Raw genomic sequence first — 20806 nt, forward strand, 5'->3', positions numbered from 1 at the left:
ACGCAACACAGTTACAGTCAATAAGTACATATATGTCAGTCAAGTGGAGCAGAATTTTGGACCAGTGATACAATGAGCGGAGCAACCCACCGCTTAATCACCTAAACAAAATTGAATCTCTTGTCACCCAAGGCACTTTACATAGGGAACAGGAGACTCCCCTCAACCAACATCAGTGTGCAACAACCACCTGGATGAGCCATAGTGCGCCAGTACGCTCACCACACCAGCTGTTGGTGGAGAGGAGAGAGTAGAGTGATACAGCCAATTAATGGATAGGGATAATTAGGAGGCCATGATAGACAAGGCCAATGGGGGAATTTGGCCAGGACACCGGGGTTACACCCCTAATCATTCATGAAAAGTGCCCTGGGATTTTTAATGGCCACAGAGAGTCAGGGCCTCGGTTTAACGTCTCATCCAAAGGATGGTGCCTTTTTACAGTATAGTGTGCCCGTCACTATACTGGGGCATTTGGACCCACACAGACCGTAGGGTGAGCACCCCCTGCTGACCTCACTAACACCTCTTCAAGCAGCAATCTTAGTTTTCCCCAGGAGGTCTCCCATCCTTGTACTAGCCATGCTCAACCCTGCTTAGCTTTAGTGGGCAAACAGTCTAGAACTGCATGGTGATATGATATTTTTTGTGTGTTCCACAGGTATGCAAAATTGCTGAAAACAGACCCTAAGGGGTGTGGGTATGTACTCTCACCGTAAGGTGATTTCAATGCCATGGTGCGTGAGGCCAGACGGCCCATCAGCCTGGAAACAAGGAGCTGCATATCAGACGTCCAGGAAACAGTGATGTCTGGCAGGCCATATGCTGTGACTGTGAACTTGTAACCCCACTCATTATTACTGCTGTCTGAGTGGAACAGAAACTGCAGCTGGGGACCAGCTTTAAATGTCACTTTCTGAAAAAAAAAAAAAATACATAATTATACATAAGACTTATCTTTATTATTCCTCAAGATAGGGCAGCAGACTAAAATGGAAGATAAACGGAAGACTGAAAGAATTTTAAATAAAAAACATTAAAATATTTAGATGTTTTTAATTACGCATCAGATCAACAGTCTCAGCTTTAAATCTTGAAGCAATAAGCCACAAGGGGCCATACGTTACAATGATTTTACCACAGGAATGCCTTTAAAGTACAAAGAAAAACGAACTATGATAAAAAGTCACCAATGTTCAATGTTAAGTTTGCTAAACTATGTAGCGCATTATTATAATGTGCAATAAGAGGTGTGCATTTATAGTCATTTTACGGTTTCAAACACGACTCATCCAATGAGAATTTACAGTTGGAAGATTTATGAATTTATTAACAGATTAATAAAAAAGTTTTCACAATGTACCTTTGGCCATTTCTCCGTGCCGACCTTCATGTCGTATCGCACTTTTCCACCCCTGGCATCAGTGAATTCCAGATAGTCATATCTACATAAAAAACACTCAATTAGTCAGAATACATACTAAAAGTTCAACAAGCAAATGACTGAACTCAAGCTACGTGAATGTTTCTGTGACAGGAAAGAATTTGTTTGAGTTCTGCTATCGGCAGAAGGTAGCAATCGAGAATTCTTCACACCTTTTCTCTGTTTCTGAGCGTTCATCAAACTCCACCTCGAAGGATGTGGCTCCAGGACAGACAAAGATGGTGGTTTCGTGTCTGCTGTTCTCGTAGTTATGAGGGGACTCCATCTGCCACATCCTCAATACTACAGGCTGCTGTGTCTGCTGACAGCCCTCCATATCAACCTACAAACACACAAAACAAAACAAAATGAATGGGTGTCCACCACTATATGTAGAACAAAGCAGCTTTTTCTCTTAGACTAGACTGATATGACTAGACTCTTCATCTCATGTGAACATATAAGTTTATCAAAAATACTGTTCCACTACTACCATTTCTTTCTGTTTAAATGGTCTATTTTAATATGTTCCTTGAGGTTCACTTATAATATAAGTTAAGTTTTTTGCACACACAAAAAAAAAGTCATATATTTGTAAAACATGATAATTTTCCACCCTTATTCTGGCCTCTTTAAGAAACACTCTGTTTTGGTGCTGCTTCTCCTTGACTTGACAGTAAGCGGCCACTGTTATGATCAGCTCTCTGCTCTTGACTGACCTGCTCACTCATTGCCATCTCACTGCTCACCGCTACTGGGTGGGGTTACGGAAGTGATAAGGCAAAGTACTCGTTGATGCATTGTTGTGGAGGTGGTCAGATTCAAATGTCTACCACAGTGTGACATCAAAACATGGAGGAAGTAGACAACAAGTTGTTTTGGCAGCTTGGTTATAACAAATGCTCTTTTTGCAGTGAGGAGGAAGTTTTGAGTTCTGAAACTTACAGTATGTTTAATAGTACAATGAACTCTTACTGTATATGTGAAAAGATCAAGGAAAATGATCCTCATGTCACGACCCTTTTAAAAGTGATGAAATACCTAAAAATTACCATTAATTTTAATTGCATTTATTTTACCCGAATAAAAAAGCTTTACCACACATACCAAACATGTGGACTAACCTTAGAGAAGATGTCCTCAGTGTCACTGGAGAGCTTCTTGAGCAGGTCAGCCAGAGGATAGAATCTCTTGAGCAGCACACAGTGAGGAATATCCAGAGCACACAGCTCCAGCAGGAAGATTGTCTGCAACAGGACACCATATATACACTCAGTCAAAACATATAAGCCCATGGATAAGGCACCACAGATCATGATATTGTTAATCACCGATAGAATTTCCTCCCTAGTAGTAAAGCACCTGTTGTGTTTTAACAGTAATGCGAGCAGTTGAACAGGTACAGTGCAGATACCACAGGATAAAGATACAGTTTGTAGAATTATGATAGAGGGTTTGCTACCAGCTGTCTTGTTGCTATGGCGAGGATAGATTTGCTGAGTTTGTCCATGATGTCAGCTCCAGAGAAGCGATTAATCAGAGAACTCAGTATGTTTCTGGTACCGACCAGGAACTGTTCCACATCTACAAGCCAACAGAAACAGAACACATTTATTAACACATAGAACACAACTGACAATCCAAAACCAATGTTTCTAAGAAGTATTTTGAAGGGCTTTGTAAAACCAAACTAAAGAAACAAGAAAACCACTTAATACATTTAAGCAAGATTTCCCTGGCCAGTTCAGCAGAGGTGGCAGTTCCTCCTTTGAGCTGCAGGAAGCACCAGGAGAGCAGACTGCCCTGGAGAGCCCAGAACAGAGAGAGCAGGACCCTCCAAATGGACCCTCCACTGGAGTCCAACATCAAAACCTCACACTGAAAGAGAGAGGCGGGAGGGCTATTTATTATATGAATAAACAATAAGTTACTCTTCATAAAGCTAGAAAGCAAAACCTTTCACCATAGGTCAAGTTGTCATAAACTGTATAACATTACAAGGTCTCAGCTAACAGATGTTAGTGAAGTGTAAACATCCAAAGCATGTGTCAGCTATTTGCAAAGGTCTATGTGGAGGGTCCGTGAGACTAGATAAGGCTGGTGGCTGTCAGCATGAGGAACATACCTCACTGGTGGCCACGATGAGCAGAGTGTCCATGACGGTCAAGATAGGTGAGATGTTAAAGTTGGATGGGGCTCCTGTAGGGGGCAGCAGGAGGAGACCTCTCGGGTCCTGATCGCTGGAAAAAAAACAGTGGCAATTTGTGAGAGCAGGAAGTAAAGGACAAGTTGGGGACAGAGGAGAAGTAAACTGGACAAGATAGGACAGGTTTGGAATGGGATTGTGTAAATGATGAAATTTTCATTTTTGGGACAGAAGAGGAAAGGACTGTAAAGGAACAGAGGGAAAAGAGGACAGGACACAAAAGGGACAAAATGAAAGAGGACAAGGAGAGAGAAGAACACACAGGACAGAACGGGGACAGAACATAAGATGACTGGACAGAATGGGGACAAAACAGAAGAGGACAGGTCAGTGACAACAGAAAAGGACAAGACAGGATGTGGACAGAATAAAAAAAAGGACAGAAAAGAGTAGGAACAGAATAGGAGAGGACAGAACAGGTTGGGGACAGATTAGAAAAAGACAGGACAGAGTGGGCCAGGCTAGGATGAAGACAGAGGAGAAAAGGATAGGACACGGAGGGTTTAGAGGGAGTTTGATACCTGAAGTAATTGCAGAGTGACTCAAACGTAAGTTTCACAGACTCTGGTTGATTTTCCTCTGTTATATTTTTCTTTAAAGAAAATCAAAAAAAAAAAAAAATAAAATTCAAAAAATAAAAAAAATGTATAAATTATATAATAAGCAAAGTCAATCTCATCGCTCAACACACACATCCTTACCATCATGTGGAAGAGCTTATCTCTCCTGCTCTGTTTGTCAGGGAAGAAGACCGCAGCTCCACTGAGAATGGCTTTCACAGCTTCTTTCCTCAGAGCTTTCTCCACTGCAGTCTCTCCTTCAGGCCCATCCACCACTTCAGAACATAAACTAGAGTTACAGTCTCAAACTCCTGCCACATAAAACAATCTACTTTCTGCCATAAATATTTGCCTTGACAAACTGTCACCTGGAAATAATGCATTTTATGTGATATGTACATTAAAGGTATAGTTTACCCAAATATGAAAGTTCAAACGCATAAATCATTCCAAACCCATAAGACTTTAAGCAGAAGACAAAAGGAGATTTTCTACTTTTTCAGTAAACAAACTTGTTGCACATTCATGAGCGCATGTTCATAGTAGCACACAAAACTTTTTGTTTGTTTTTTGATGCTGAACAACAGGTTCTCACATTCACCACGGTGAACAAGCTCATGTATGTATGTGCAACAGAAGTCAGAATTTTCACTGAAAATGGACCATTTCAGATAGTTTCTCTCCAAATCATATGCCTTCAGAAGATGCTCAAGTCACATTGACTAGTTTTATGATACTTTTGGCTCCTTTTTTTAAGCTTTAAAAAAGTAATTATCAACTGCCATTGTATTAAAAAGACAGACAGGAATATTTATTCAAATGTTTTCTTTTGTATTCCGCAGAGTACAATTATAATGTATCGGAACAACACGAGTGTGAGCAAATTACGACAGCATTGTCAATTCCTTTAATGTGTTGTTCTGTTCGGCACTGAATATGTCATCACAATGACCCTTAGTTCAACTCTGTAATGTGACTCCAGCAGCTGTCCAGGAATGCAAAATGACCTGCACAATCAGCAGCAAGGCACTGAAAACAAACCACCGCAGAGTGTTTCATGTGTTTGGCAGCGTCATCATGAGTCACATGGCGGTATGAGAGTAGTGTGCAAGTTCACACCTTGACACAAGTGACTGTAAAGCTCCCCAACAGCTTCTGCAGGGTCCACGTGTGTGCTGGCTGAGGCTGATGCAGACGATGAGGCTGTGACATCTGACGGCTGGGACTCTGTCAAGCTTGGCAGCATTGGGAAGCAGTTTTGCAGCAGCTGAAGCAGCAAAACTCTAGTCTTGACTGCCTCCTCTCCCTCACTGAGAGTGTATGCACACACACAAACAGACAGACAGATAGACATGAGATAACACATTACTACAAATACTAACCAATCAAGTTATAATCCACATTTTTCATTATTATGTATACGGCAGTTGATAATTGCAGTTTGAACTCACATAGATCTGAGTTTGCGGTAAAAGTCCCAGAACAGAAGCAGGTTGAGGTCACTGAAGTCCAGCAGGGACTTATGCTTCGACAGAGACGCATCCTGTAACATAGGCTTACGGTTTATTAAACTCTATTTGGAGATGCTGGCAAATCTAGCATGGATGGGCCACTACATCTACACAGTATATAAACTTGTTGTGCTTCAATCAGGTCACAGTCATGGTGTGACTGCTTATACGGTATCTGATGACATGTACATTCAGAGTGAATAATGGTGGATGTACCATGTCTCTGGTGAGCTGCTGGATGAAGTAGAGGGTTTTCTTCATGAGCGTGAGGCCAGTGACCAGACCCGAGACGCTCCCCTCTGCCTGAATGCTCAGATCCTCCACATCCTCCATACGCTCAGAGTCTGGACACAAATACCCACTGAAACTCATCTGCTGAATGCCCAATCGCTCTGCTGTGTCCTGCCTGGCACACAGGAACTTCACCATCAGAAACTACAGACAGAGAGAGAGCATTAATTGGCAAAAGAATGTCTACTGCATATAATTATAGTTTTCAGAGTTGCCATATTTAAGCGCAACTTCTTTATGTTGATGTAAGCTTTTGATGTTAAAATACCCACTTAATACTATTCCAGCTTATCCCTAAAAAGGGATTTATAAGGTACCTCTGAAAATGAATTGCTATTTTCCCAACGCAGTAGGACCCACATAATACATTTCCATGTTTTTCTTTCTAAAATATTGCTTTTATTTTCCATTTTATAGCTTGTAGAAATCCTAATCAATAGGAGCGTTTGCCTTGATGTCAGCTGCCTTCTCAAAAAATGCTGCCTTTTTATTTTTGGATAAAGACTGAGAGTTGATGCCAAACTTTAGATACAAAGTTGCATGTCTTAAGTATTTGCAGGGACTCCCTTTTCAATATTTTTCACAAACATTTAACACTCACTCATTGCTCCTCTCCCTAGCCTCTTAAATGTTATTATCCCCCAGGAACCAAAAACCTTTTTAGGGTTAATATGCAGTGACAACAAAATAAGTGAGCCATTCATTGGTTGATTCCTCTGAAAAGTGTAAACAGTGCAGTGCTTTAAAATAAATTGCTGCCCGTTCAAACATCCCGACCAGCCCAACATTGCAACATCAGCTCAAACAATGGCATAAGTTTGGGGCGGGACTACAGTATCTGTTTGAAAAAAAACATTTTGGCATTTTGGTGCTGCTTTTTGGTGAAGTGTGTAATGTCTTGACGCAGACATTACACACTTCACCTTTAAATGAGAGAGTGAGAAAAAAAAGAGGACAGAGAGAGAGAGAGAGAGAGAGAAAGAAACTTTGAATTCATACTTTTGACACTCGACATTGCTGAAGTTTGATCTCCACATTGTTCCAGTCTTCCTCAACCTCAAACCAGCCAATCGGCTTCTCTTCACTCGTCTCTGGTATTCTTGTGCTACAGTGAGTGTGAATATGATACGCATAAGAATGTGTGTGAGGTGCATAGTTGGATAACAGCGAGAGGTCAATTGACTCACAGGAGCATTCTCATTGAATTTACAGCCATCTTGGCAGCACAAACACATGCACATACAAGACCAAAACATACTCTCACATTCATTGGACAAGACGATAAATTCTTCCTCCATGGTAAACAACACTGTATAATCTATTGCATTGTTAACTCTAGATAAATAAATTAGCTTACCTCAATCAAATAATACATTAAAATAAATAATACGTTTCTCAAATATTCTCTCCAAACAGACAAAGTAAGAATCTGACATACAATACCTGTCTTGGACAAATTCTTTGTAGTCTTTGTAGTCCCAGCTGTCATACTTTTTAAACCTTTTGAAGTGTTTATCTGCATCAAATGCCTCGCTGTCATTGTATGCAAACACTAAGCCACATTTAGCACCAATCGCTCCTTTACGCACCTGAGATGGAAAAACATACTGGAGTCTACGTGTTTGTGTTCACAGTTGTAGTGTTGTCAGTTGTGACACTTGAAAAATAAAAAAAAATATATAAAAATATAATTACTTTAATACTATTACCAAATAGTTTCTCCTTTATATGGAACTAATTCTTTTGGCTGTCAGGAATGTGTGTCTAAAGTAAAGGTTTAAGTCTAAAGAGCAACCCATTTCCAACATGATAATTTTCTGAAATATGTTCAGTAAGTCAAAGCTAGTATCATACAGTATTTAAGAGCATAATTGAAGTATAATATAAAGCTGAAGTCTGCATTAAAGCTTTTCTTACTGAAAAAACAGACTCACCTTTATCTTGATCTGTGTGACCTGAAAGCAGCTCTGGTCTTCAGTGGACAGGATCACACTGGCTTTCCTCTTTCCATTTTCTGTCAGGAAACCTGCAGGCCCACATTAAACATCCACTTTAAAGGTATCAACTTTGAATGACCTTTTCTTCCTGATCATTTCAGATGCAAAAAAACACAAAGTAGCTCTAAAAATCTATTTAAAACCAGTATGAGGCAGAGTGTGAATATATGGTGCATGTACCGTCTCCAGTGCTGGGTTCAGTCAGCATGTTTTCTGGGCCGGACTTCTCCTCTTTACTCTTGACATCACATGCCTGAAGATGCAGCTGGAGGGATTTACCTACAGACAACCACACACAGATTTACACGTACTATAGTGCAGTTGGGCAAATGCAGCTAATCCCTGTTGCTCTACACAGAGGGGTGGGCTTCGATTAAACATGTGGAGATGACATTTGTCATTATTACTACACCTCACCCTAATTAGGCGTGACCCGTTGCGTTTCGAGTGTCAAAGACTCCTGCCCTCACTGAGAACAAAATGCTGTGTGATAATGCAATTTTCCTTGTCCATATTTGATGTTTACATACATAGGTACATTAGATACATGTGGAGCTAGATTTGACCAATGAGATTTCACTGTTGGTGTACTTCACTACATTAAAGCTTAGTTTAATTCCTGAACACTATGTGAAAGCAGTTTGAATTGAAATCAAATTTTTAAAAAGTTCACAAATGCTCTATAAAACGAATGTGTATTACCATTACGATAAAGCAGCCTTAGCCGGACCGACGCCATAGATGCCAACAGTGAGGAAGCTCTGTATTCTGACTCCAGATGCTCACAGATACCAGACAGAGAGATGAGAACTTTAGCCACGCTGCCTCGAGCCAGAGCAAAAGCTAACAAAGTCAGCTCAGCCTCAGGAGACACACAACAGCTAAAGAGAAAGTTAAAAGCAAAGCACTTCCGATAAGCTTTCTCAACAGAAAGGGACAGAGTGTACAATCACATTAATTGCTGTAAGTCTTCTATTATTACCAACCTGACTTGTATTGTATAATTAAATCCAAAAGGGGTTTGCCGCTATTGCTGTCCCTGTCAGCATTGTTTTGACTTATTAATAACAGATCTAAACATGTGCTGAGTTGAGTTGAGCTTATGTAGCTCATGCAGTTGTGTGAATGGTTATTTCTTACTCTGCTATACGCAGTAAAAACCCATCCACTTCTTCTAGAATGTTTGCTGAGAAGAATTTGGGGAATTCAGTTGAAGATGGCGTTAAGGACAGAGGCGGCATGTGCTGTAAGGCTTTTCTAGAGAATGGAAAGAGTAAAAACCACAGTGAAATGAACTGCTTTAAACAAATGGAGGGGTTCATCAAAACAACACTAACAAATTAGTAGAGTGGTATTAGATTGATGATTTGGACATTGTAACATTGTTTTTTGTTTTGTTTTTACATGTACCATAGCATTTAGAGGTAGAAGGATATATCTGTTTTACTGATTAATCAGTGCAGATAGTTGCTTTTTGTAACTATCCGTTATCTGCAAAAATCTATGCCGATAGCGTTCTTTTTATTATTATTCTTCTGTGTATGACGCTGGAGGATTTACAGTTAAAACCGATTGTTTTCGCAGTTTAACAGCAGCCCCTAGAGTTCAATTAAAAACAATCAATGACAACTCGTGGGGATTTGTATCTAAATATTTCATCATTGACAATATTCATCCATATTTTTATCCAAACGTTAATGCATATTTTGTTATTTTGATTAAATAACCAAGTGTTCTAAATTGAAACCAGGGCATGCAAAGAAAAATGCAAATATATGGAAACGTGCCCTGTCAGCACATAAATTGCATCTCCAACTTTATATCTTGTGAATAATAGTAAACTTTCCTCATCTGGTGAAATATATAGGCTATAAAAAGCTTAATTTGGTTCGTACTTAAATATAGAGCATTGTAATGGCTCCAAGTCTGTCATTTCAAAATAAGAGTCCCTTGTGCGTTGGGTTTGTTTATACTTAATTCTTATAAATCTATAAATAATTGTTTAAAAAACTATCGTCTGATTAATAGGTTATTGGCCTTTCCACCACTTTAGTCACTGGTATTGACAAAATCCATTATCGGTTGACCTCTTAAAGAGCATAGTATATTTGAAGCCATGTATATTAATATGATAGTCATTCAGTACCATGAGATATATATATATATATATATATATATATATATATATATATATATATATATATCAGTATATATGCAACATTCATCAGCTATTTCTCCTGACTTACTGCGTGCTCTGCAGAACAGTCTGCGCAAGTACAGGGTTGGTTTCCATGGAAGCGGTGACCAGAGACGTGAGGAGTGACAGATACCATATAGCGGAGGCGTCGGATACCGAAACTTCTTTACTCTTGGTGATCTGGTAGCCCATTGTTTTAAGACCATGAATACGTGTATCACAGCCATCGCTTAGACAACGCTTAATATTTATCTGAATATCTGAGAGAGAAAAAGAAGAGCTTTACCACTCAATGATCTGTCTGAATTTACAAGGGTTCTCTAAATGCAAACATCATCTGAAACATTTAAGTGGACATAACAAAAGTACATCCTTAAACTAAACAGTCGGGCAATAGGTAAATTCAAAAACAACATCAAAATGCGATTGGAAAACAAGTAGTTCTGCCCCAAACTCATGTCATTGGTTGAGCCAAAAGAGTATTCGGTAACACTTAACAATAAGGTTCCATTTGTTAACATTAGTAAATGCATTAGGTATATCAGAAACTAACAATGAAAAATGACATTTCACAGCATTTATAAAACTTAATGTTAATTTATCAGAATACTATTGTTTATTATGTATTCATGTTAGTTCATAATGCATTAACTAATGTTCATTCATACAACTTTTAATGTAAAAAAAATATTATTAGTTTATGTAGAAATTAACATTAACCAACATTAATAAATGCTGTAAAAGTGTTGTTCATTGTTAGTTCATGTTAACTAATGTAGTTAACTAATATTAAAGGGTCATGACATGCCTTTTTTTTATTATTTTAATACGTTCCTTGAGGTTCACTTATAATATTAGTAAAGTTTTTTGCAGGAAGTTTATATTTGTAAAACATGATTATTTTCCACCCTCATTCTGACCCTCTGGCCCCATTTACACCTTGCATTAACATGCGTTTCATATCTGGATAGTATCTGGATATTCTTTAGCTGAATTGCATATACACCTTGCAGTCAAATGCATCTCCACTGTGATCGGATAGAGATCCGATCAAAGTTACCCACGCAAAATGCAAAACACTACTTACATATTACATTAAAGGCTGGTCTTTTAGCTAATTTTAAAAACATTGATGGATAATTCAGATGCTTTCTATCACTTTAACAGTCAGGGTTTTTCCTTCATTGAACATTTACTTACATAGTTGTATCCAAATAACGAAAACATGTGCATTTACACCTTCTTTGAATGTGGTCAGAATCCGTTCCTGGCCACCTCAGAATGTGGTTTCAGTGATCCGATCACGATCCGATAACAATGCATCTTAGTTGCATTTACACCTGCCATTTAATGTGGTCAAGTGCAATCCGATAGCAATCCGATCACTGAAAATGCATGTTAATAAAAGGTGTAAATGGGGCCTCTGTCAGAAATGCTTGGGTTTGGTGCTGCTTGACAGTACATGCCCACTGTTATGATTGGCTCTCTGCTCTTGACTGACCTGCTCTATCATTGCCATTTCACTGCTCACCGCTGCTACGAGAAGGTAGGGGGCTACGGAGGTGGTCAGGTTAAGTAGTTGTTGATGTGTTGTTGTGGAGGTGGTCAGATGCAAATGTCTACCACAGTGACATCACAAAGTGGAGGAAGTAGACAATGAGTTGTTTTGGCAGCTTGGTTTCGACAAATGTTCTTCTCGCAGTGAGGAGGACGTTTTGAGTTCCGAGTACAATGACCTTATATGTCTAAAGCTCAAGGAAATTGTATTCCTCGTGTCATGACCACTTTAATGAATACAACCTTATTATAAAGTTTAACCGAGTCTATTAACACAGTAAAAAAATAACACACATCACCTTTAAAAGAAATTTTGGATTTAAGTTTTGTCAGTTTATGTAATCTGTGTGTGAAAAAGAAAATCCTGCTATTTTAGTGTGTGCTCACAGGGATGGGTGATGTTGGCATTATCCAGTAGAGGTACATATCCTGTGACGTTACTGGGGATCCTCACATCCCTGATCTCCTGCAAGGAGCGCCGGTTCTTCCCTACAGCTACAGACACCAGCTGCGGCATGTAGCTGTGGTCATTAGATGCTACTGCAATTGCCAGTCGTCTCAAAACGATGTCTGGCTTCATTTTTAACCTGTGTAAGAGATCAGAGGAGCTGGTGAGGTTACTGTTCGATTAAAAAATGTTAACAATATATACAGTTTCTTATAATCATGGGAAATTTAGATCATTGTGGTTGATTGATAAATCTGCATATCAATTGGCTAATATCTGGACATTTTGAGATTATTTATTTATTGGCATCAGCAGATAACTGTGCCTGATTGGCTCATTAAAAGAAGTGGTCATTTAGCCCATTTAAATTGAGCAATTTTGTGTACACATTATTTAATTTTGCTAATAATATAGGCATTATATTGGCCATTGGCCAACTGAACTAATTATTTGCAAAGGTCATGGAATGTGTGACATCAACAGATACGAATTTAGAAATACAGGTGCATCTCAATAAATTAGAATGTCGTGGAAAAGTTCATTTATTTCAGTAATTCAACTCAAATTGTGAAACTCGTGTATTAAATAAATTCAATGCACACAGACTGAAGTAGTTTAAGTCTTTGGTTCTTTTAATTGTGATGATTTTGGCTCACATTTAACAAAAACCCACCAATTCACTATCTCAAAAAATTAGAATATTTTGACATGCCAATCAGCTAATCAACTCAAAACACCTGCAAAGGTTTCCTGAGCCTTCAAAATGGTCTCTCAGTTTGGTTCACTAGGCTACAAAATCATGGGGAAGACTGCTGATCTGACAGTTGTCCAGAAGACAATCATTGACACCCTTCACAAGGAGGGTAAGCCACAAACATTCATTGCCAAAGAAGCTGGCTGTTCACAGAGTGCTTTATCCAAGCATGTTAACAGAAAGTTGAGTGGAAGGAAAAAGTGTGGAAGAAAAAGGTGCACAACCAACCGAGAGAACCGCAGCCTTATGAGGATTGTCAAGCAAAATCAATTCAAAGATTTGGGTGAACTTCACAAGGAATGGACTGAGGCTGGGGTCAAGGCATCAAGAGCCACCACACACAGACGTGTCAAGGAATTTGGCTACAGTTGTCGTATTCCCCTTGTTAAGCCACTCCTGAACCACAGACAATGTCAGAGGCGTCTTACCTGGGCTAAGGAGAAGAAGAACTGGACTGTTGCCCAGTGGTCCAAAGTCCTCTTTTCAGATGAGAGCAAGTTTTGTATTTCATTTGGAAACCAAGGTCCTAGAGTCTGGAGGAAGGGTGGAGAAGCTCATAGCCCAAGTTGCTTGAAGTCCAGTGTTAAGTTTCCACAGTCTGTGATGATTTGGGGTGCAATGTCATCTGCTGGTGTTGGTCCATTGTGTTTTTTGAAAACCAAAGTCACTGCACACGTTTACCAAGAAATTTTGGAGCACTTCATGCTTCCTTCTGCTGACCAGCTTTTTAAAGATGCTGATTTCATTTTCCAGCAGGATTCGGCACCTGCCCACACTGCCAAAAGCACCAAAGGTTGGTTAAATGACCATGGTGTTGGTGTGCTTGACTGGCCAGCAAACTCACCAGACCTGAACCTATCTGTTTACACACTTTAAACTAAGACTATATTTGAATTCCATTTCAGTGCACCACTGAGATGAGCAGCTTGCCTTATCCAGTGTGAGCGAGCGCTGCCGTCCGACTGCCAGAAAGACACAGTCTCTCCATTAGTTAGCTTGTGTATATCTGCACTGTTAGATGAAGCATCTATGAAGCTGTAGCACTGAGTGACCACTTTGACCTTATCCACATCTGGGTCGTGATTGAGCTCTGCTCTGTACTGGATGTCTAAATCTGAGAGTAGAGTGAGAGAGCAGAAGATGAAGAGAAGCAGAACATGGAAAGTGAAGGAGGAGATTAAAGAAAATCCTCTGGGCGATCCCCTTAAAGGTGAAGGGTGTCATTTTTGCAAAACTAGTGGCACCAAAGGATTTGGTAAAACTGATGTTTGCATATTGCCCCACCTCCATTCTTTGCACCAAAAAGGTAGTCCCAACCCAAATGAATGCATTGGCTAACCCAGAGCTGACATGTCAAAATGCTCAAACAAACAGAAGAATGTTTCAAAAGCGTCACAGTGTTTACACTCTTCAGGGAAATCAACCACACAAATTGCTTTCTTTAGGGTGTCCATGCACATTAAAATGGGATCAAAACAAATTGCACACCTCACCTTAAACTTTCTCTCAAGTGAATATGAATGTCAGAAAAATCCAATCATTGAATGAAAAAAATTATGAAAATGAAAAAGAATAAACATAAGAAGGCACTTCATATGGTGAGAATGTATAACCATAACTGCAAAAAAAAAGCATCAGCTAAATTGTCCACAAAAACACATCAGTTTTCTTGAACCTGTGTGCAGAAAACCACAACGATGATCTGCCCTTCCCCCATTTCCTTTCTATATTATATTTTAAATATCTCTGGCTGACTGCCTTCCAGTAACACAATATGTTAATGATGCAGTCACACTTCTGCAAACAAGTAGTAATACTTTCAGTTGTAGTGCACATTACATTCTCCTGTCTTATCTCAATGTGCTCCCCATGTTCTAAGCTTTTGGTTGCTTAGGAGACCTGGCTGGAGTCACTAAGCACGCCCTGGATTCAAACTCGTGACTCCAGGGGTGGTAGTCAGTGTCAATACTCACTGAGCTACCCAGGACCCCTGGGAGCAGTTTGTAAGAATATCATTGTCTATGAGAACACTGCATAGGAGCTAAGACATCAGGATGCATATGCAAATAACATGCAACGACATTGGGACTACAGGTGAATTGTCATAAGTGAATACAGCCCCAGCAACGGTTCTTGAACCAGTTTACTCTTTAGCTTCCATTTGTGTGTTGCAAAATTATCATTATGATAATAGTATTAGCCTATGGTAATTAATGTTATATTTTATATTCTAAAATAACAAAATTAGTTTGATAAGTTAAAAATATATAGAGTAGGCCGATATTTTTATTTGTTGAATACAAATGGACAAAATGCAGCCTTATACATGGGCTCCTCAGCTCAGACAACGCACTGACTGGTCCATTGGTAGTTTTAACTGATAGTTTTGCACATCCCAACCTTTTACCTGCAAATGATATATTACAGAGTAAAAAAAAATTGTCATTTCAGACACAACTATTCTTCAATAGACATGTCTTTCTGAGAAAAAGGACTTTATATTTTTATGACGTTTTTATATCAAAACATCAAATCGCAATACTTACAGAATCGCAATACATATCGAATCAGCTAGGAAATATCATTGTAATACTGAATCGGGTGAAAATTATATTTATATACAGCAATATAATATAAAAGAGTTTTAGTACATTTTGTAAGTCTAAGTGTGAAAAACTCTTGTGCCTGTGTGGGTAGTGGGATCTGTTGGTTACGAACGGTGTCCGCATGGTGCTTTGCCAGTTGTTGCGGACTGAACGTGAAATTTCAAATGATGTGAAACTGGGGCTACACACAAACTCGGAGGAATTTGATCTACGAGACTCACATCCACCAAAAAAGTGACTTAAATTGGCCGTTTGGGAGCATTTGACTGAAGGTTTCTGAAGACGACGGATGTGAAACATGCAAACAGAAGTCATATAAAGGTACACATCCTACAAATGCGACATAATGTTCTACTAATCATTCAACAACAAACTAGTAAGTTTAATATATTTTAGCTGTGGTGCTTTTAAAGTGATGAATTAATAGATGCAACTTTTTGTAATAATTAAACGTGCTGACAGTGTCCGGTACATTTGCATTTAGTTTCTATGAGCGTGGTAAACTTTCAGAAGTGGTGTATTAATTCATCCTCATTATTTAAAGCATTACTAGTGTAGAAATTCAACACATTCAACAATAAATGTCCATTTTAGTCATTATCAGTCTTTAAATCGCCTGCTGTGAGCAATGTTCCTGTTATTATGCATAGCACATGGGTTTATTTGTGAAGTGTTGTGCACAGAATAAAGGACAGTATTTTAAGTCTGTTGTAAATTCTTTCATTATGGTGAGGTGTCTGACAGAAAACGGATACACCCACAATAATCTTAAACCCTGTACACACATGCAGCAACTTTTTTCATTTTCAGTCAGAGCTTGCGACTTCCAGCGACACAAGCGATAGTGACCTCTGGCAACTAAATGTGGGCATGGCTAGCAACACTGTAAAGTTGAGAAACTCTGAAGGTGCAGTTATCATGAAAATGTTGGCAGTCTGAGTGAGTTTGATTCGAACATTGATAGATCGTTCAACTTATTAATGATATGATGCATTTAGCACAGCTGCAATTCATTAAAAAAAAAAAAACACTCTCCCCTGCAGAATGTGCATTTTCAGAGACAAAAAACTTAATCCTTGTCAAATTAGAATAGTACAGTACCTTAGTTTTACTGGAAAAATGCCTCATCTGTGATCAGATTTTCAAAAGACATGGCCAGATGTGCAGTAAACAAATAACTTTAGAGCGACAGCAGTAGGAACGGCCACTAGCGACTTCATAGTGCAGAGATTAGTGACCTCAAGTGATAAAGTCGCTGCATGTGTGTATGGGGCTTTACAGTTTTGCACTTTTGAAGTGACTCCAAGTACTCTAGTTACATTGTAGCACATCATTTGGCACTCCTGAGGCAGCAGTGTTGCTGCTTATGTTGGAGCGTCTCTTATTATATACCTCCTATTTATTTGTTTTGTATTTATCAGTTTTCCTATTGTTTAGCTGCAGAAACCCATCCACTAACACGTTCAATTGTGACATGATGACTTTTTTCCCCATCACAAATAATCATAAAACCGGTTAACCGTGACTTTTCTCAGATGGTAATTTATCCGTCAAAAACTCACATTGTGGCATCCCTACACTCAGCCTAATTTTCATTTGCGTCTGCCCTAACTAAGGTCCATTTACAAAAGTGTTTTTATCCAAGATACCAAACACGGTACAATACAGTAACATGGATTCCAAGTGCTACCAATGTTATAAAACAGAAAAAAAACTGCCATTCGAATTGCCAGACCCCTTATTTTTCACTCTCAATGTCTCATTGCATTAAGGAAATCTAATGAATTGAGTGTAACAAGCAGATATGAGCATAAGTAAGCACTGATTTGTTACCTTTCTCCTTCTGTAGCAGGTAATCCAGGAAGTCCTGCACTACAGATGACCTCATGGTGCAGATGCTATTGTAACCCTCCAGCACTGGGAATGGGATGGCACTGCTAGGGATGCGGTTCCTATGTAAGAATTTCAGAATCTTGGAGGCATGTGCTTTGAGACGGTCCTTGGACTTGGAGAAGATATCCACAAATCCTGGACAAGCACGAAGGGTTGGAGAGGACAACAGCTGAGTGAAAAACTGAGAGTCATCTATAACTTTGCATAATTTAGGGCTCCCATTTCTCTGACTGAGAAATTGCAAAAAGGGTGGGAATCTTTAGGCACCTCACGATTCAATCTGATTCCTGATACATCTCATTTTTTTATCAAAAATTCGTATTGATTATTCTGCTGTGCAAAGTAGAGTTGGGAAAAAATATCGATATGTTAAAGTATCATGATATTTTTCCTTGTGATATTGTATCGATATTTACATGCCAAAAATCAATATTATTATTTACATTTTATCCACATTGATATTGTGGTTATGGGTAAAAATGTTCTCTTTGCCAAATCAATCTAGAATTTCAACAACAGCCCCAAGAAGGTGCAGTTATCATGCTTTACACATAATCTACACATAATTTATCATGATTTTACAGCAGTAACATTAACCGAGGTATTTTGACAAAAATGTTAGTCATATAAAATAGGCTAACCTTTTAGGTGAAATCAATCATACTTTTGTGTATTGAAACTGTGTTGTAATAAATAATGCTTTTTAAGTGTTTAGGCTACTATTGTATTCATAAATATTATAATTAATTTTTAGAAAGTCTAGCTACATTGACCTAACCACTGAAACAGGGAGCCATTATGGTCCTATATGCGTATGGCTTTGCATTGTACATAGATATTAGGAAATAAACTGGCCTTGTTTTGTAAACTGGCACTTTTATTAATTTAACAGTGCATTTGGTGACTTGGAAACAGTTCTCTTAAGTCCAATGAAGACGAATGAGAAACATCGTAGTTTTGAATTGCAATACACCAAAAATAATGACCTAAATATCAATATTATATTGTATCGCCAGTTACCCTGTGATTCCACCCCTAGTGCAAAGGCAAAATGCAGTATCATCACATTTGGACCAAAATTGGGTTTCTTAGACAGTAAGTTGCCCTGTGACAGGTCTGGTTCAACTGTAACCTGGTTTTGTAAAAATTGCAGTGACTGGGGACCTGTGTAGCTCAGTGGTAAAAGATGCTGGCTACCACCCCTGGAGTTCACTAGTTAGAATCCCAGGGCGTGCTTAGTGTCTCAGGCCATGTCTCCTAAACAACCAAATTGGCCCGGTTGCAAGGGAGGTAGAGTCACATGGTGTAACCTCCTCGTGGTCGCTATAATGTGGTTCGTTCTCGGTGGGGCGCGTGGTGAGTTGAGCGTGGATGCCGCGGTGGATGGCGTGAAGCTTCCACGCTATGTCTCCATGGCAACGCGCTCAACAAGCCACGTGATAATTCGTCCTCTGCCACCTGGATTGAGGCGAATCACTACGCAACCAAGAGGACTTAAAAGCACATTGGTAATTGGGCATTCCAAATTGGGAGAAAAAGGGGCAAAATCCACAACAAAAAAATTCCAGTGACTACAAAATCCAGGATCATTGGAAAAAGAATCGAGATGCATCGGTGAATCGATTTTCCACCCACTCCTAAATTTGAATTGCTTTTTCAAGACCTTTCCATTACTTTTTCAGTTGATTGTGATTACTGGATACATATTTTACAAATCATCTTATAGAGATGTCCATTTCAAGCCAATGAAATATTTTAGAGCAGAGCGTGACTAGAAAATCTGTATTCACTATTGAGATTTCCATTACTTTTTAAGATGTAATTTACTTTCATGCTTTTCCAGACCTGGAAATCACAATTTAAAACCCTGATCCCTGATTTTTCCATGTTCTCCATTACCATGAGAACCCTGAAAATGATACAATGCTACCAATTGTGGACATTTGTGCTGCTGTTTCCTTTGCAAAAATTGTCACAGTCTAAACTGAGGAACATTCATAATAAGCATTTTCGTGTCTCATCCCCCACCTGGTGTCAGAGAGCATGCCTGAAGCTGCCTGATCACATGACTGAGTTCTCCCTGCAGATTGGCTCCATTAGAGTTCTTCAGTGCCATGAGCATGTTCTCCACATCGACGATCCCATCACCCTCAGCATCAAACTGACCAAATGCCTACACAAAACAAATGGAAGAGGTGATGACATTTTCTGAATGTATACCACCCTGTGCTACAAATATTAGGATATTGATTATACTAGGAGACAATTAAACAATAGGGAGAGGACCAAAAGAAACAACTAAGGCAACAATGACGCTGCTGGCCTCTCCAGCCAGAACAGTCGTGTATTTCAACCACATAAACAAAAAAAATAAAGCCAGCATTGGAATCATTTGAAAAGCAAATGAAAGAGAGACAAGGTTAAATCACTGCAGTGCCTTCCAGAAGCTTGTAATGTAAGACACCATTGTGAGCAAATCACAGATAACACATTTTTCCAAACTGATTAGCCCGGGATACAGTGTACATTTAATGTTTAATTCATGTTGCAGACAGCTGAAAGGTAACCTCATTGTTTTCTCTTTTATACTCATTTACAGTATGTTAATTCAATAGGAAACATTGTATTTTTACTTATACAAATAGGAAGTCCATAGGCAGGTTCATACAAATTTAATTGTAGAGCTTAAGTTAGATTTGTTGGGCTTGGAAGAGATCTTCAAATCACACTATCTGGGCTCTCTACATCTATTACACTAAAGTTACAGAAGAAATCATCCTACAATGTCAGAGCACAGGAAGGTTATTGGACGGTTATTTTTATTTATTTATTTTAAATTCTGTATTCAACAGTTTAAATACATTTCATCATCAAAATGGTGTCTAATAAAATTCATTTGTTAAAACTTTAATCAAATGAAAATTTAATTAATTACATTTTTCTACATAACATTGCATAATTTTTATCAAATGAAGTACTTTTCTACAAAATCCTCACAGCCCAGTCCAAAAAGCGCTGCTCAACAGAACATCACAGATGTGAGATATTGCTTTAATACATAATAATTTAATTGCATTAAACATGACCTTTTACCCATTTAACGTGTCAGTTTAAATCTAGCTTTTATTTTGCCATTTCAGTGTGTTTTTGACGGTAGTTTCTCACCTCCAGATGAGCAGTTTACTACATGGCCTAGTGTGATTATTAAACTCCCAAAAGCTATGATTTCATAAAAATAAACATATATAGTCTGTATGTGCTGCACGCTTCAGAGCCGCTCACTGTCATCTACTACACACATACACACACCCAGATCACGCATGATGCTCATGACGAGGTGTTTTCAGTGCATGAGAGGCGGCT

General features: G+C 38.8%; 1 protein-coding gene across 1 annotated transcript in view; it reads right to left on the reverse strand.

The window, feature by feature from the left end:
* zzef1 (zinc finger, ZZ-type with EF hand domain 1) overlaps positions 1 to 20806 on the reverse strand; it is a 79893-nt gene that overhangs the window by 56397 nt on the left and 2690 nt on the right. The window contains exons 2-24 of the mRNA XM_051682521.1: positions 19472 to 19616; positions 17384 to 17578; positions 13875 to 14058; positions 12130 to 12329; positions 10235 to 10445; positions 9129 to 9245; positions 8691 to 8869; positions 8169 to 8267; positions 7926 to 8017; positions 7435 to 7580; positions 6991 to 7096; positions 5917 to 6135; positions 5641 to 5732; positions 5309 to 5499; positions 4331 to 4464; positions 4151 to 4221; positions 3549 to 3663; positions 3142 to 3301; positions 2886 to 3007; positions 2548 to 2670; positions 1597 to 1766; positions 1364 to 1445; positions 715 to 916 (exon numbers count right to left, since the gene is read on the reverse strand). Coding sequence (XP_051538481.1) covers positions 715 to 916; positions 1364 to 1445; positions 1597 to 1766; positions 2548 to 2670; positions 2886 to 3007; positions 3142 to 3301; positions 3549 to 3663; positions 4151 to 4221; positions 4331 to 4464; positions 5309 to 5499; positions 5641 to 5732; positions 5917 to 6135; positions 6991 to 7096; positions 7435 to 7580; positions 7926 to 8017; positions 8169 to 8267; positions 8691 to 8869; positions 9129 to 9245; positions 10235 to 10445; positions 12130 to 12329; positions 13875 to 14058; positions 17384 to 17578; positions 19472 to 19616 — 3355 coding nt within the window. The remainder of the gene's footprint in view (positions 1 to 714; positions 917 to 1363; positions 1446 to 1596; positions 1767 to 2547; positions 2671 to 2885; positions 3008 to 3141; positions 3302 to 3548; positions 3664 to 4150; positions 4222 to 4330; positions 4465 to 5308; positions 5500 to 5640; positions 5733 to 5916; positions 6136 to 6990; positions 7097 to 7434; positions 7581 to 7925; positions 8018 to 8168; positions 8268 to 8690; positions 8870 to 9128; positions 9246 to 10234; positions 10446 to 12129; positions 12330 to 13874; positions 14059 to 17383; positions 17579 to 19471; positions 19617 to 20806) is intronic.

Source organism: Myxocyprinus asiaticus, chromosome 4, assembly GCF_019703515.2.
Source record: "Myxocyprinus asiaticus isolate MX2 ecotype Aquarium Trade chromosome 4, UBuf_Myxa_2, whole genome shotgun sequence".
NCBI lineage: Eukaryota > Metazoa > Chordata > Actinopteri > Cypriniformes > Catostomidae > Myxocyprinus > Myxocyprinus asiaticus.